Genomic DNA, 18264 nt, shown 5'->3' with positions numbered 1-18264 from the left:
CCTGTCACACTGCCCCTCTTCGGTCACACGCCCCCCCTCCTGTCATAAGACCCCTCTCCTGTCATACTGCCCCCCCCCGCCTGTCACACTGCTCCCCTTCTGTCACACTGCCTGTCACACTTCCCCCCTCCTGTCAGACTGCCCCTCTTCTGTCTCACGGCCCCCCTCCTGTCATTCGGCCCCCTCCTGTCACGCGCCCTCCATGGTTTCTTGCACTGGTGCACTGAAGGTTCTAGTTACGCCTCTGAGACCGTATGTACTGCTTGGACCTTAGAATAAGGTGACCAGTTTTTTAAAATGAAATCCGGGACATATTTTTTCTTTACTAGTAATAGCAACAATCAGCGACTCTCTGCCCGTCGCCGCCTGCCTCACAGCCTCTCAAGTGTTACTCTTCGGGCCCCGGCTACTACTGGATGGGGAGCAGAGGAAAATCACTCTGCCAGGGAAGGCAGGTGGCTGGCCAGGATTTGAGCCAAGGCAGAAGAACATGCGGGCAAACCTGAATAGGCATGCGCTCAAAACTGAAGAAATATTCTCTCCGCTCCGACCAGCACATGATCATCAGAAAGGGGCACAGATAATGGGAAAAATACAGCCCCCCTATGCTTGAAGCCACGGCGGAGCGGGGGTGTGTAATTCTATTTTTTTAATTTTAATATTGCACTGACTGTCTTTGAAATTGCCCCTGCCCCCTATTAAATCCAATCTGGGGACAAAACCAGGAACAGACTTGGTCCGGGGACAGTGTCCTCAATCAGGGGACTGTCCCCTGAAACTGGGGTTGTCTGGTCGCCCTACCTTAGAAGAAGGTTGTAGGCCCTGAAAGTTTGTCCTGAAAGTGTGTCTGTTAGTACAAACGTAACATGGACAGTACTCAAATGTGTTGTTCTATAATTACCTTTAGCTTGTAATAAAATCATGTAAAAAAGCTAAAAAAAACTACAAAAAAAAAAAAAAGCTAAAAAAATGAAAATCTGCGTTATTGTTATGGGCAACTGAAATAATACTTCAATACATTTTAAGGTGTAAAAGTGCATGTTATCCTATCACTGCCTTGTGTGACGTGAGGGGGACAAGAAGGCTTATAATGATGGGGTGCAAACTTATTTTCATACTATATGTATCTTGGGTTCAGGAAATATCAGACCATGCAATGAAGACATTTATTTCAAGAGCAATGACATTTACCACCACATAAAACTAGACTTAAAAACGTGGGCATTATATACAGTAAATGGAATGCTGTGTCCATGCAAGCATTCCACACATTGCTGACTATACATAGACCCCCCTATGGCAACAAGAAAATGTGAACATTTCCCAGTAGATCATTTAAAAGCCTATAAATGCATAATGCATAATGAAAAAAGAATATAATGAATAATATTTACATTTCTAAGGCATAGAATATGACCGAATAGATAGAACAGGTCACATCTAGTGCAATTGGTAACAGAAGTGAAAGCATTTATTCCAAAAGATGTAAAATTAGTAAAAAATAACTTACATACATTTTATAATCTCTCACCTGTTTTCTGTAAGTTTAGCAAAGTGTAGATGCTTTTTGCTAAATGCTAAACTGAGGACTAAGATCAATTCTATACAAATAAATTGTGGTCCTCAATAGCAGCTTTTAAAGCGGAGTTCCGGCCACAATTTCACTTTTTAAATATAAATACCCCTGTAACACACAAGCTTAATGTATTCTAGTAAAGTTAGTCTGTAAACTAAGGTCCATTTTGTTAGGTTGTTACAGCATTTAGACACTTTATAAAATAGAAATTGACTGGGGCCATCTTAAGTGTGGGCATCATGAAGCCAGACTGTATGACTTCCTGGATTTCAGCCTTGCAGATCTCGCACATGCTCAGTGCTGCACAAGCAGTGTCAGATCAGGTTTCAGCACCTGTACTGTCCAAGTCACATGATTCTTTGAGACTGGGGAGTGCACAGACTCCTGGAAAGTTACACCCACTACATTCCCAGGAGTCTGTGCGGTGTAGTTTAGGAAGCATTAAGCACCTAGGTGCAGGAAGAGGGAAGATTAACTATTCTGCCTAGCAACAACACTTTGAAGGCATCTAAAAAAAAATATTGTTTTCGTAAAGGACTAATGACATTTTTTTAAAACTACTGATGTAATGTTATATTTATGGGTGGAACTCCACTTTAAGTAAGCAGTGACATTTTTGGTTTCAGCAACCAAAGTTCATGAACAGTCCCTATGTCCGCTGGTCATCAGGTTCTAGGCTTGCTTCTCACATACGCATTTTAAACCTACATTATCGCAATGCACGGCAATGCACACACTGAGAATGCAATCCATTACATGCCATTTATCTGGAATGGCACCCCAACACATGAAAGCAATGGATCCCCAACATAGAGAGCACCACAACACTCGATAACTTGTTATTCTGCATTGTGGCACGCTGCATCTGCAAAAACAAAGCAGGTCCAATTTCCTGCCTATTGTGGTGTACTGGTAGCCAATTAAAAAAAATGGGCTATTGGGCACTTTTACCCACTTCCTGCTCAGGCCAAATTTCAGCTTTCAGCGCTGTCAGACTTTGAATGACAATTGTGCGGTCATCCAATACTGTATCCATATAACATTTTTATAATTTCTTAACCACTTAAGGACCGCCTAACGCCGATATACGTCGGCAGAATGGCACGGCTGGGCACAATCACGTACCTGTACGTGATTGTTAAATGTCCAGCCGCGGGTCACGGGCGCGCGCCTGCGGCGCGGACCCGATCGCCGCCGAAGTCCCGCGTTTGGTCCCCGGAGCTGAAGAACGGTAAGAGGTGTGTGTAAACACACCTTCCCCATTCTTCACAGTGGCGCTGTCATTGATCGTCTGTTCCCTGATATAGGGAAAGGCGATCATTGATGACACACGTCCAGCCCCGCCCCCCTACAATTAGAAACACATATGAGGTCACACTTAACCCATTCAGCGCCCCCTACTGGTTAACTCCCAAACTGCAATTGTAATTTTCACAATAAACAATGCATTTTTATAGTACGTTTTGCTGTGAAAATGACAATGGTCCCAAAAATGTGTCAAAATTGTCCGAAGTGTCCGCCATAATGTCGCAGTCATGAAAAAAATCGCTGATCACCGCCATTAGTAGTAAAAAAAAAAAATACACTGACCTGACCTGACCTACATACACAATCACTGACCTGACCTGCATACACTGACCTGCATACACTGACCTGGACCTGACTACACTGACCTGAACCTGACTAGACTGACCTGGACCTGACTACACTGACCTGACCTGCCTACACTGACCTGCCTACACTGAACTGACCACACTGACCTGAACTGCATACACAATCACTGACCTGACCTGCATACACAATCACTGACCTACATACACAATCACTGACATGATCTGACTACACTAACCTACATACACTGACCTGACCTACATACACAATCACTGACCTGACATGCATACACTGACCTGACCTGCATACACTGACCTGACCTGACTACTCTGACCTGGACATGACCTAACTACACTGACCTGACCTGACCTACATACACAATCACTGACCTGACATGCATACACTGACCTGACATGACTACACTGACCTGACCTGCCCTACATACACAATCACTGACCTGACATGCATATACTGACCTGACCTGCATACACTGACCTGACCTGACTACACTGACCTGACCCGACTACACTGACCTGGACCTGACCAGACTACACTGACCAGACTACACTGACCTGACTACACTGACCTGACTACACTGACCTGACCTACATACATACATACACAATCACTGATGTCACCTACCTCAGCTGTGGTGTGCAGAGCCGGCATGCCCAATGTGCCCATTATAGCGATGCAGCCAGGGAGGCTTAGGAGCCAAGGAGGAGATTAGGGAGAGGAGAGCCGCAGAGCAGGGAGCGGGGATATGGCGTGGTGTGCCCGTCACACATATGCAGCCACTGCAGTCAGTCAGCCAGAGGAGGCTCAGGAGCCGTAGAGAGCCATAGACAGCACTAATAGGTGGCACTGATTGGTATTGATAGGTAGCACTGATGCAAACTTATTAAAAGCACAGATGGGCACTGATAGGCAGCACTTATGGGCACTGATTGTCACTGATAGATGGCACGGATAGGCAACACTGATTGGCAGCACTGGTGGGCACTGATAGGCACTGATAGATGGCACTTATAGGCAACACTGATTGGCAGCACTGATGGGCACTGATTGGCAGCACTGATGGGCACTGAGTAGCACTGATAGGTGGCACTAATTGGCACTGATAGATGGCACTGATTGGAAGCACTGATTGGCACTGATAGGCAGCATTGATTGGCACTGATAAGTGGCACTGGTTGGCACTGATATGCGGCACTGATTGGCAGCACAGATGGGCACTGATAGGCAGCACAGATGGGCACTGATAGGCGGCACTTATAGGCAGTACTGATGGGCACTGATTGTGGCATTGGTTTGGCACTGATAGGTGTCACTGATATGCAGTACTGATTGACAGCACTGATGTGCACTGATTGGCAGCACGGATGTGCACTGATTGGCACTGATAGGCAACACTGGCAGCACTGATGGGCACTGATAGTCAGCACTGATAGGAAGCGCTGATGGGCACTGATTGGAAGCACAGATTGGCACTGATAGGCGGCACTGGAGAGCACTGATAGATGGCATTGGTTGGCACTGATTGGCACTAACAGGTGGCATTGGTTGGCACTGATAGGTGGCATTGGTTGGCACTGATTGACAGCACTGATAGGTAGCCTTCCACTGGCTTCTTCTATCTATCTTCCATTTTCTGAAATTCGAAATTCATATAGAATGAACTCAAATTCTAATAGAAAAATATTAGAAGAGTAGAATAATAGAAAAAAAAAAATATATATATATATATATATGTATATATATATATATATATATATATATATATATATATATATATATATTTTATTCTACTCTATTCTAATATTTTTATATTCGAATTTGAGTTCATTCTATATGAATTTCGAATTTCAGAAAATGGAAGATAGATAGAAGAAGCCAGGTCATATTCTATTGTATTTGATTACATTCTATTAAATTCCATTCTGTTCTTTACTATTCTTTTCATTCGAATTTGTTTGCGAATCGAATTGTTTTCGAATTCGATTCGAATAGAATTTGTTTTGGATGTTCGATCGAATTTCGTCCGCGGGTTTTCGATTCGAAAACGTTCGTTCGGATTCGGTTAAATTCATTAATATTACAATTCGGGAATTCGTATGCATCCGAATGTCCGAATAATGAAAAATTAGTCCGAATTTCGATTCGGAACGAAACGAAATGCACATGCCTACTGCAGGGGGAGACAGGAAGCAGGGGGAATTGGCACCACACTGGGTGATTAGGGTTTGCCCAGGCACATCCGGCACACCCTGTGCACATGCCCATGCTCCCATTACATAGGTGACCCTATCAGAGTCCCGCTTTACTGATGAAGGGAGGGAGATGAAGACCTAGCTTATTAGCTGGAGGTTGGAACACACCTTGTAGTGGGCCACATGTAGCCGTTGGCCATAGTTTGGCGACCCCAGTTTATGAATAGCCTCCTAAAGTGTACCCATGGTCAAAATGAAAAACATATATTCATTTTCAGGCTGTTTTTGAATCATTTCTAGCAGAAGAAAGGAAAACCTGGACAGGAGGGGGGGCGGGTGATACTTTCAGGAACCAACCCCCCTGTAGTTTCCTCCTGTGGCAGCTGAATGGGAAAGAGGAAAATCTGGGCCAGACTCTCGTATCCTGGCGTAAAACTATGCGGGCGTAACGTATCTCGTTTACGCTACGCGGCCGCAAGTTTTACGGGCAAGTGCTTGATTCACAAAGCACTTGCCTGTAAAGTTGCGGCGGCGTAGCGCAAATCCTCCGGCGCAAGACCGCCTAATTCAAATGATCCAGGTAGGGGGCGTGGATCATTTAAATTAGGCACGTTCCCGCGCCGATCGTACTGCGCATGCGCCGTCCCTAAAATTTCCCGACGTGCATTGCGCTAAATGACGTCGCAAGGACGTCATTGGTTTCGACGTTAACGTAAATGGCGTCCAGCGCCATTCACGGACGACTTACGCAAACGACGTACATTTTTTAATTTCGACGACGACGGCCATACTTAACATTGGTTGCCCCTCATACAGCAGGGGCAACTTTACGCGACGCAAGTGCTACGGAAACGTCGTAAATTCACTGCGTCGACCGCGCGTTTGTTCGGGAATCTCGCGTAAATAGCTAATTTGCATAGACGACGGGGAAAACGACGTCGGCGACACCTAGCGGCGGGAAAAAAAATTGCATCTAAGGCCCCATACACACGAGAGGATTTATCCGCAGATACGGTCCAGCGGACCGTTTCCACGGATAAATCCTCTCAAAGATATCCGCTGATTTCGATGGGATGGAGTGTACACACCATCCCATTGAAATCCGCGCGGAAATCCTCTGCCGAAGACGTGTCGCGCCGTCGCCGCGATTATGACGCGGCGACGGGCGCGGCGCTGTCATATAAGGAATTCCACGCATGCGTCAAATCATTACGACGCGTGCGGGGAATCCCTTTGGACGAATGGATCCGGTAAGTCTGTACAGACGAGCGGATCCATCCGTTGGAATGGATTCCAGCAGATGGATATGTTGTGCAGCACAACAAATATTCGATCTGCTGGAATCCATCCCAGAGGAGATTTCTCCGCGGAAACAGATCCGCTGGCGTGTACACACCATAGGATCTATCCGCAGAAACCCATTTGCTGGGATTTATCTGCGGATAGATTCTATCGTGTGTACGGGGCCTACGATCTGACAGCGTAAGAGCCTTACGCCTGTCAGATCTAATGGATCTATGCGTAACTGATTCTAAGAATCAGTCGCATAGATACGCCGGGCCAGATTAGGACTTACGACGGCGCAAATGGCGTTGCGCCGTCGTAAGCCCTTTGAGAATCTGGCCCTCTGTCTTTAAGCTGCTGCCGGAGGAAAATACAGGGGATTGATTTCAGTAAATGTCACCCCTGCTCCTGTCAAGGTTCAGGGGGTCAGCAAGGAAGAGATGCGAGCTACCCGTCACCTGCCTGCGATCGAAGGGTAGATGGTGATCGACTGGTTGCCAATCCCCGGTGCATCTTTAAGGATGAGTTGATCCTGATGAGGGATCCTGCGCTGTCCTCACCAGGCTGGTTCTTTGCTGGTCTTTGGGTCCCTGACATCAGCATGTTAACTGTGGGAAGCTGGCTGTGACTGTGCCCTGTGATTGATACCGCAGCCTCCTGGGACCTATGAAGTGTTCCAGAAGGTTGTGGGCATGAGGGGCCAGGGCGGGCCATGTGGAAGCGGATACCTGCCAAAACCACCAAAAAAGAAGGAAGAAGTGGAAGGTCCCCTTTTCGGTGAAGTTCTGCTTTAAAGTGTAACCAAAGGTAAAACATTTTTTATTTTTTTGGGATAGTGGAGAGGAATTAGAACCCCTGTCAGTTTTTTTTCTGCTTGTTAGGAAGATTTACTCTCTCTATTTGTCCTGTTTACCATTATCATTTTTTGGTTTGCCCCCGAACAGCTATAGAGGGGAAATTTTCCAATGGGGACACTAATACTAGGTGACCCTCCCAAATAACAAGGATAACTTGCCACACATTTGTGTTGAGTTGTAAGTCTATTAACTTGCTGCACATTATTGCTGGCAATTTGTACACTTGCAAAACACTTGAAGCACAAGTTCTATGAGATGAAAGAAAAATCCTGGATCGCCGCACTCCTCAAAAAACGATGTCTTTATTCAAAACATGAAAAAACAACAAAAATTCAAATGGAAAAAACAGCCAAAATTCATGCAGTCAACCAAGAAGTGGATTAGGAAAAAAGAGCTGACATGTTTCGTATCCTGTGATGCTTACTCGTAGCTGACATTTTTCCAATTTGTAGCAAATTTGCGTGGCAAGTCTCTAGCAAGAGCAAAGTTGCAGAGGTGAGTCTACAGCAAGAGCTCTGCAAGTCTACAGCATGAAACTCCAGCCACAGTGCCCCCTGTGGTGGGATGACTTCTGCACAACATAACTGAACCACAACTTGCAGCAGACTTGCAGAATGTTTGCAAAGAAAGATGATCTGGAGCCATGCAATGCAGACTTTCTGTAATTGTGCATCAAACTTGTTAAGCCTGACAAGTCTAGCAATAGCTTAGCAAGTCATTTTCAAACTTGCAGCTCAATTGCTTGCTATCTGGGCTGGTGACACCCTGGGCCAGATCCACAAAGAACTTACGCCGGCGTATCTATTGATACGCCGTGTAAGTTCTACAATGCGCCGTCGTATCTTTGTTTTGTATCCACAAAACAAGATACGACTGAATGTGGGCTCGATCCGACTGACGTACGTCTTAGTACGCCGTAGGATCTTAGCTGGCCGCTAGGTGGCGCTTCCGTTGATTTCCGCGTAGAGTATGCAAATTAGCTAGATACGCAGATTCTCAAACGTACGTTCGCCCGGCGCATTTTTTTACGTTGTTTACATAAGGCTTTTTTCGGCGTAACGTTACCCCTGCCTCTATGAGATGTACGCAATGTTAGGTATGGACGTCGGGACAGCATCAAATTTTCCGTCTTTTACGAAAATCGTTCGCGAATAGGGCTTTGAGCGGGGCGTAATTTAATTTGAAAATTCAACGTGATACTGAGCATGCGCGCGCATGCGCCGTTCGAAAAAAGCGTCATTTACGTGGGGTCATGCTTAGTTTACATAAAACACGCCCCCCTGTTCCTCATTTGTTTTAGGCTTATGCCGGCACATTTACGCTACGCCGCCGTAACTTACGGCGCAAATTGTTTCTGGATAAGGAAACTACGCTCTAAGTTACGGCGGCGTAGTGTATCTGAGATACGCTACGCCTGCCTAAAGATAGGCAGTTCTTTGTGGATCTGGCCCCCTGACTTTGTAGGAATTTTGCTCACTTCCTGTTATGGCGATAGGACAGGAAGTGAAGGGCAACCTCCTCTATGGGATGCAGATGGATAGGTGCCATAACCCTCCCTTACACCCTCCAGAATGAAAGGTTTTGCCTTTTATTTTGTACCTACTTGTGTATCTGATTAGTTTTCCATTGCTTGTACTTTATTCATTGCATACCACATGTGAGATGTGATCTGTACACTGGAGACGGGGATCAGTCCCTGGCTGGTAGTTATTATTCATGATGAAGATATGTGTCAGCAGGGATGTGTGTTCAGCAGACAGAGCCCCGCCCTCCTGTCATATATAACACGCCTTTTTGTGACGCCCCGCCCCCACCGTCACATGAGCCGAGCGCTCTGTACTCCCGCTGCGGGTGATCAGAGAGGTGCGGGGATTGCACTGTGTGTGATCGGTGTGTGTATGTAGAGGGGACGGGATCTATAGAACGGCATCTCACTATCCATGCACTGATCTCATACTGCCATCTCTCTGCAGTACTGATTGTCGGCACCCTGTATTTCCTCTATGTCTGCACTTCTCTATAACTGTACTAATTGTCATCTCGCAGCAGCACTCCACCCTCCTCTCTCTTATCGCTGACCTCTGATCAGTCCTGCACTCTGTATTCTATGTCTATGACACTGATCTGTAATGTTGTTTATTGTACAGGTATAGTGAGAGGAGAGGAGTCTCCATAAAGATCTCATCATGTCCCCCTGGATCTTTTTCCTGGCCCCTTTCCTGCTCTGCTCTGCTGATCCCTCCTCAGATCCTCCCAACATCATCCTGATCTTTGCTGATGACATGGGATATGGAGATCTGGGTGTCTATGGGCACCCCACCTCCCACACCCCCAATCTGGATGCAATGGCTGCCAAAGGACTGCGCTTTACAAACTTCTACACCACGGGAGCCGTGTGCTCGCCTTCCAGGTAATCGTCCTATGGGGGAATGAACGGCTTTCTTTGGATGCTCACTGACTTAGAGATTATTATTATTATTTATTATTATTATTATGCTAACAGTTAGCGCAGCGCTGGACAGGAGAGGACAGTTCAATATGGAAGGGACCCTCTTGTGGGTCTTAGAGATAGAATAGTGTGTGTGTGTAAATATATACATTTATTTATTTTTCCCCACAAAGGTGAGTACACCCCTCCACTTTTTTTTTTTTTTTTTTTTTTGGTAAATATTTTATTATATCTTTTCATGTGAAGAAATTAAACTTTGCTACAATGTAAAGTAGTGAGTGTACAGCTTGTATAACAGTGTAAATTTGCTGTCCACTCAAAGTAACTCAACACACAGCCAATAATGTCTAAACCACTGGCAGTAAAAGTGAGTACACCCCTAAAAGAAAATGTCCAAATTGGGCCCAATTAGCCATTTTCCCCATTCCCCGGTGTCCTGTGACTTGATAGTGTTTAGGGTTGTACCGATACTAAGCATTTCCCCGAGTACTTGTACTCGGGGTAAATGCTCCGATACTTCACCCAATACCTGACTGTCCCTGTATCCTCCTCCAGTTCCCCCCATCCGTTCTGCATTCCGTGCCGCTGCTCTCCCCCCTCCGTGCCTCTGTTGTCCCATTCTGTGCTGCTGCTCTCCCCCTCCGTGCCTCTGCTGTCCTATTCCGTCCCGCTGCTGTCCCCCTGCTGTCCCCCTCAGTGCCGCTGCTGTCCCCCTCCGCTGTCCCGCTGCTGTCCCCCTCCGCTGTCCCGCTGCTGTCCCCCTCCGTGCCTCTGCTGTCCCCCTCCGTGCCTCTGCTGTCCCCCTCCGTGCCTCTGCTGTCCCCCTCCGTGCCTCTGCTGTCCCCCTCCGTGCCTCTGCTGTCCCCCTCCGTGCCTCTGCTGTCCCCCTCCGTGCCTCTGCTGTCCCCCTCCGTGCCTCTGCTGTCCCCCTCCGTGCCTCTGCTGTCCCCCTCCGTGCCTCTGCTGTCCCCCTCCGTGCCTCTGCTGTCCCCCTCCGTGCCTCTGCTGTCCCCCTCCGTGCCTCTGCTGTCCCCCTCCGTGCCTCTGCTGTCCCCCTCCGTGCCTCTGCTGTCCCCCTCCGTGCCTCTGCTGTCCCCCTCCGTGCCTCTGCTGTCCCCCTCCGTGCCTCTGCTGTCCCCCTCCGTGCCTCTGCTGTCCCCCTCCGTGCCTCTGCTGTCCCCCTCCGTGCCTCTGCTGTCCCCCTCCGTGCCTCTGCTGTCCCCCTCCGTGCCTCTGCTGTCCCCCTCCGTGCCTCTGCTGTCCCCCTCCGTGCCTCTGCTGTCCCCCTCCGTGCCTCCGCTGTCCCGCTGCTGTCCTCCTCCATGCTCCGTGTCACTCTCCATGTCCTCCTCCACCCCCTCTGTCAGGATGGAGAGCGGCGGTAGGAGCTGCTGAACCCGGCTCCTACCTTTTCTGAATGAACAGTCAGTGACCACTGACTGTTCATTCATATAACTGAAACATCGTAACCTGTGTTTACAATGTTTCAGTTTATGAATGGATAGGAGCCTCTGTCTTCTCTCCATTCATTTTCAGTGCAGCTGAGAAAGGGACTGCCCTTAGTCCCTTTCTCTGTCTCAAAGGGGAGATATCAGAGGTCTGTTAAGACCCCTGATATCTCACCAAATACACCCCCCCCCCACCCAACAGGGCTGAATGAAAAACAAAAAATTGCAATAAATAATAAATTAAAAAAATAATAATATTATTATTATTATTATTATTATTATTATTATTATTATTAATACACTGACACCACCCCCCCCTAAAAAAAAAAAAAAACACTGTAAAAAAAAACATAGTTAAATTGTGTAAAAAGAAGTACTTGAAAAATCGTATCGGCACTTGTACTCGGTCTCAAAAGTGGTATCAGGACAACCCTAATGTGTTGCAAGGTCTCAGTTGTGTTAAATTTGGTGTTATCTCTCTCACTCTCTCATACTGGTCACTGGAAGTTTAACATGGCACCTCATGGCAAAGAACTCGCTGAGGATCTTAAAAACAAAATTATTGCTTTTAAATAACGATGGCATAGGCCAGTGGTCTCCAAACTGCGGCCCGAGGGCAAGATGTGGCCCTTTGCTTGCTTTTATCATGCCCTTGGTATCCACTGGTACCTACAGTGGAGCGTAATTCTTCCCAATGACACCAACAATGGGGTGCAATGATGTCAATGATGGACTTAATCCCTCCCAATGACAGCAACGACGGGGCACAATTTCTCTTACGGACACCAACAATGGGGCCCAATTACATCAATGCTGGGGTGCAATTCCTCACTCTGACACCAATTGATAGGGCGCAATTACTCCCACTGAAACAAACTATGGGACGTTATTTATTCCCACTGACGTCAGGACCTTTTCTACTCCCAATTGCCACAGTCTGGCCCTTCTAAAGTCTACAGGACAGTAAACTGGCCCTTTGTTTAGAAAGTTTGGAGACCCCTGGCCTAGGCTATAAGAAGATTGGGGCTTCATGAGTGCTGCCGGTACTGAGGAGCTACAGTTCATTGAGGGAACCAGGAATGCCAACATGTACTGTGACATACTGAAGCAGAGCATTATCCCCTCCTCATCCCCCTCCCTTCAGAGACTGGGCCGTGGGCAGTATTCCACCATAACGACCCCAAACACACCTATGAGACGATCACTGCCTTGCTAAAGAAGCTGAGGGTATAGGTGAAGGACTGGCTAAGCATGTCTCCAGACCTAAACACTATTTAGCATCTGTGGGGCATCCTCAAATGGAAGGTGGCAGAGCGCAAGGTCTCCAACATCCACCAGCTCTGTGATGTCATCATGGAGGAGTTCAGTGGCAACCTGTGAAGCGCTGAACTCCATGCCCAAGGGGTAGCGCTGCACCAGCCTGAACCGTTGATACAAGGCAGGAAGGATCCATGCTTTCATGTTTTCACCAAATTCTGACCCTAAAGCTGGCCATATACCTATAGATTATCTGAAGATTTTCTATGGTTAAAAGTAGGGTTGTCCCGATATCGATACTAGTATCGGTATCGGGACCGATTCCGAGTTTTTTCGGCGGTACTCAGACGCCGATACCCCGCCCCGATACACAAATGGAATACTTGCCGACCGCCGCAACCGAAGCCGCAATCCGCCGCCGCCGTTACGCCGCATCCCCGCTACCGCCGACTGTGTAATACGGGCGGGAACATTACAGCTTTGAATCGCTGTAATGATTTGCGCATAGACACTCCCCCTTGCTCGGGTGAATTGTCCAATCCCGAGCAAGGGGGAGTGTCTATACGCAGCGCGGGGCCAATCATTACAGCGATTCAAAGCTGTAACGTTCCCGCCCGTATTACACAGTCGGCGGCAGCGGGGATGCAGGTAAGTGGAACATGGCTGGATGGGGGGAGACGCTGGCTGGATGGGGGGAGACGCTGGCTGGATGGGGGGAGACGCTGGCTGGATGGGGGGAGACGCTGGCTGCATCTGTGGGGGGACATGGCTGCAATATGTGGGGGGACATGGCTGCATTTGGGGACACATTTAAAAAAAGTATCGGTATTCGGTATCGGCGACTACTTGAAAAAAAGCATCGGTACTTGTACTCAGTCCTAAAAAAGTGGTATCGGGACAACCCTAGTTAAAAGGAAAAAGTGGAACAGATTCCTCCATCTACGCTGACCTGTGTGGATGGAGGAATCTCCCAGTGGGCCAAGCTTCAGTATCTTGCTAGTCGGCCCCGCACTCTCTCAACCTAAACAAAGGCTGCACCCAATCAATGTTCAGGTATTGTGAGAGCCAGCGGGACCGACTAGCAAGATATGGAAGCTTGGGCCAGTGGGAGATTCCTCCATCCACACAGGTCAGCGTAGATGGAGGAATCTGTTCCACTTTTTCCATCTGACTATAGAAAATCTGCAAATAATCTATAGGTGTATGGCCAGTCTTGCATTTGAATGTCACATCTGAAATTGAGACTCGCCAGACTAGACAACATTTTGCAAACTTCTATTTTGTTGAGCCTGTGTGACTTGATGCCTCAGTTTTCTGTTCTTGGCTGACAGGAGTGACACCTGGTGTGGTTTTCTGCTGCTGTTGCCCATCTGCTTCAAGTTTCGATGTGTTGTACATTCATAGATGGTATTCTGCATTCTCCTGATGTCAACAAGGCATTTTCATCCACACACCTGCCGCTCACTGGATATTTTCTCCTTTTTATTTTTACCATGCTCTGTAAACCTTAGTGATGGTTGTGCATGAAATCCCAGTAGATCAGCAGTTTATGAAATTCTCAGACCAGCCGTTTGGCACCAACAACCATGTCTTCTAGACTGTAAACTATAACAAGTAGGGCCCTATGATCCCTCCTGCATTGTAACGTCTTCCATGATGTTGTAAAGCGCTGCGCAAACTGTTGTCTTACATCCTCTCTTCTCCATTCTAAAGCTTAGTTTGAACGCCAGCAAATCGTCTTCACCGTGTCTAGATGCCTAAATACATTGAATTGCTGCCATGTGATTGGCTAATTAGCAATTTGTGTTACCAAGCAATTGAACAGGTTTACCTAATAAAGTGGCCAGGAGTGTATAATATACTATTAGGCTCCATGCACACTGAAGCTGATAAAAGCTATAAAAAAAACGCCAGTAGCTTTGCAGGGGACCCTTTTAAAGTTTTTCAGCGTTTTTGCAATAGCTTTAATCAGCGTTTTTCAGTGTAGCTTTTTTTTTTTTTCAATGGATTAAACGCTGCACCGGCGTTTTTCAGCGTTTTGCGTTTTTCAGCGTTTGAACGCAAATTTCGGGCGTTCAGAAATTTCGGGCGTTCAGAAAAAAGCCAATAAACTCCAAAGCTCATTAACACTAAAACGCCCAGGTGTGCATGGGCACATAGGCTAACATAGAGTTCAGTTTATGGGCTTTAAAAAAAAAAGCCAAAACGCCAATAAACTGCAGTTTATCAGCTTCAGTGTGTATGGAGCCTTAGACTAATCTATAGCAGAGGAACCTCTTTTAAAATGATCTATATAGGTAACATGGTGGTTAAAAGAAACCTCTCATGAGAAATAAGTTGAAGCTGCCATTGCCGTTCTGAAAATACTAGCTGCCTGGCTGTCATGCCGATGCCTTGGTTTCAGCAATTTCAGAGATCCTGACCTACAACATGTATTACAATTATTTATTATTACAGGTACTTGTATAGCACAGTCAATTTATGCAGTGCTTTACATATTGTACATTCACATCCGTCCCTGCCCTCAAGGTGCTTACAATGTAAGGTCCCTGACTCTCATGCATACACATACTAGAGCCAGTTTAGACAGGAGCCAATTAACCTACCAGCATGTTTTAGGGAATTCCTACTTTCCGCTAACTTTGCATTTTTGTCACACATTGGCCCCAGGTTGTAACTAGTAGAAATAGTAGCCATAAATAGTCTTTTTAGACTGCTAGTAATGGTAGCCCATATACTTCTCTTGTGACCTGTAGGTGGACGGGGAACAAAAACCGATTCCATGGAGTTTCAATGCTCTCCCTGGTTTTGTTTTTTATAGCTGCTCCTTGGATATTGGCATGTAAGGAAAGGAGTGGACTGGCCTACTGGAGGACCCTTTAGAGGTTCCCAAGACCTAATCAGTAAGACCCCTTTCACACTGAGAATGCGTTCGCGGTAAAGCACTGCTTGTTTAACCACTTCCATACAGGGCACGTATACACCTTCCCGCCCAGACCAATTTTCAGCTTTCAGTGCTGTTGCATTTTGAATGACAATTGCGCTGTTGTGCTACACTGTACCCAAACTAAATTTTTATCATTTTGTACCCACAAATAGAGCTTTCTTTTGGTGGTATTTGATCACCTCTGGGATATTTATTTTCTGCAAAAAAATAAAACCATTACCGAAAATTTAGAAAGTTTTTGTTTCTGTTATAAAATATTGTAAATAAGTACGTTTTCTCCTTCACTGATGGGCACTGATGGTACTACACTGACGGGCACTCATAAGGCAGCACTGATGGGCACCGATGAGGTGGCATTGATGGGCACGGATAGGCGGTATGGATAGGCACTGATAGGTGGCACAGATGGGCACTATCGTATGCGTTGTACTAATGGATGCCAATCGGTGCCAAACAATGCCTGCCAGTCAGTGATGACCATGACGCGAGTGAGGAAAAGCCGATTACCAGCTTTTCCTGTTTACATCGTGATCAGCCGTGATTGAACACGGCTGATCACGTGGTAAAGAGTCTCCATGAGAGACTCTTTACCTTGATCGGTGTTGCGGGGTGTCAAACTGACACCCTGCAACAACGATCGCGGCGATGCGCGCCCCCGGGGGACGTCATATGACATCCACTCAGGAGTTTTACAACCGCTTTGCCGACGTCAATTTGTCATTGGCGGGCGGCAAGTGGTTAAGCAGCGCTTTACCGCTGTTTAAATGCCGCTTTCATCTGCTAGTTTAGCGCTTTTAACCCCAAAAAAGAGGTTAAACTTTTGTGTTGCGGCGCTGCCCAAAATTGCAATCCGCCCCAAAGATGCTGCTTTCAGGATTTTTCTGAATGTCCTGCAAGCGCACCGCCTGAGTGTGAAAGCACCCATTGCACAGAATGGGAGACAGTTTTCAGATGCTTTTCTAGGCCCTATTTCTAGTGCTAAAATGCCTGAAAACTGCCTCAGTGTGAAAGGGGTCTAATGACTGCTTTGCCCTAAATTTCCTTGATTAAATAACATTATCCCTAGCATTTGTAGAACTATAACAGAAGTATATTTCTTGAGTATTTACTGTTATTTGAATGGTATTTGTACAATTGTGTATTGTAAAATGATCATAGGTGTGTGCAGTCTATTGCATTAGGGTGTGCCCCCCCCCAAAGTTTAAACACACATGCATGCTACCTGCAGTGACAGGGAGGAGCCTCTGGAGGTGGGAGACAGTTGATTGGGGCCATATTATATTACACCCTAAATACGGGTGTAATGTGTTCCTAGGGTTGAACCTAGCCTTCAATATAATGGGGGCATTTACACTGGCCACTGGCACCCCCAACCACCCACCTGGTGCCGCCCCTGGATAATGTTAATGTACATGGGGTGATTAGGGTGTGCCCAGGCACACCCTGTGCGCACACCTATGAAAATGATGCTGCTGGGTTTCTTTGGCAAATGTAATGCAAAAACTCTCCTTCTTACCGGAGATGTCCAAAGACTGAGAACATATTACAATTGGCAGGAAGGTGTACTTGATCTCAGGTATATTGGCTTATATGAACACGCGGGTGTAAATGGACCTGTGTACGTTTGCACCCGCCTACCTCCTACTCAATCCGCAAAAAAACACAGGAGATCCGTCCTCCCCTGTCTCGGCAGATCTGATCAGAGGGCAGTTGGGTGTTAATGGACAGTGGAGCCTGTGTACACCCTGCCGCCCATAGAGCAGCGCTGGCTCTGTCCGTGTCGGCTCTACAGAAATTGAGTGGACGAGGACCTGTCATCCACCCTCTCTGCTTTGATCCGCAGACAGATCCTCTGCTTTGATCCGCAGACAGATCCTCTGCTTTGATCCGCAGACAGATCCTCTGCTTTGATCCGCAGACAGATCCTCTGCTTTGATCCGCAGACAGATCCTCTGCTTTGATCCGCAGACAGATCCTCTGCTTTGATCCGCAGACAGATCCTCTGCTTTGATCCGCAGACAGATCCTCTGCTTTGATCCGCAGACAGATCCTCTGCTTTGATCCGCAGACAGATCCTCTGCTTTGATCCGCAGACAGATCCTCTGCTTTGATCCGCAGACAGATCCTCTGCTTTGATCCGCAGACAGATCCTCTGCTTTGATCCGCAGACAGATCCTCTGCTTTGATCCGCAGACAGATCCTCTGCTTTGATCCGCAGACAGATCCTCTGCTTTGATCCGCAGACAGATCCTCTGCTTTGATCCGCAGACAGATCCTCTGCTTTGATCCGCAGACAGATCCTCTGCTTTGATCCGCAGACAGATCCTCTGCTTTGATCCGCAGACAGATCCTCTGCTTTGATCCGCAGACAGATCCTCTGCTTTGATCCGCAGACAGATCCTCTGCTTTGATCCGCAGACAGATCCTCTGCTTTGATCCGCAGACAGATCCTCTGCTTTGATCCGCAGACAGATCCTCTGCTTTGATCCGCAGACAGATCCTCTGCTTTGATCCGCAGACAGATCCTCTGCTTTGATCCGCAGACAGATCCTCTGCTTTGATCCGCAGACAGATCCTCTGCTTTGATCCGCAGACAGATCCTCTGCTTTGATCCGCAGACAGATC

The 18264-nt window shown here is 47.1% G+C and overlaps 1 protein-coding gene across 5 annotated transcripts in view; it reads left to right on the top strand.

Annotated features, from left to right (window-relative positions):
• ARSA (arylsulfatase A) overlaps positions 1-18264 on the top strand; it is a 55554-nt gene that overhangs the window by 14125 nt on the left and 23165 nt on the right. Inside the window, exons 1-2 of one of the 5 annotated variants that reach the window (XM_040343137.1) lie at positions 9325-9401; positions 9686-9948. The exons of 1 other annotated variant lie outside the window; for it this stretch is intronic. In XM_040343137.1, coding sequence (XP_040199071.1) covers positions 9725-9948 — 224 coding nt within the window. In that variant the 5' untranslated portion in view covers positions 9325-9401; positions 9686-9724. 3 more of the 5 variants (XM_040343139.1, XM_040343138.1, XM_040343140.1) reach the window with 3 other exon arrangements.

Source organism: Rana temporaria, chromosome 3, assembly GCF_905171775.1.
Source record: "Rana temporaria chromosome 3, aRanTem1.1, whole genome shotgun sequence".
Classification (NCBI taxonomy): domain Eukaryota; kingdom Metazoa; phylum Chordata; class Amphibia; order Anura; family Ranidae; genus Rana; species Rana temporaria.
This window is presented reverse-complemented; position numbering and strand designations above follow the sequence as displayed.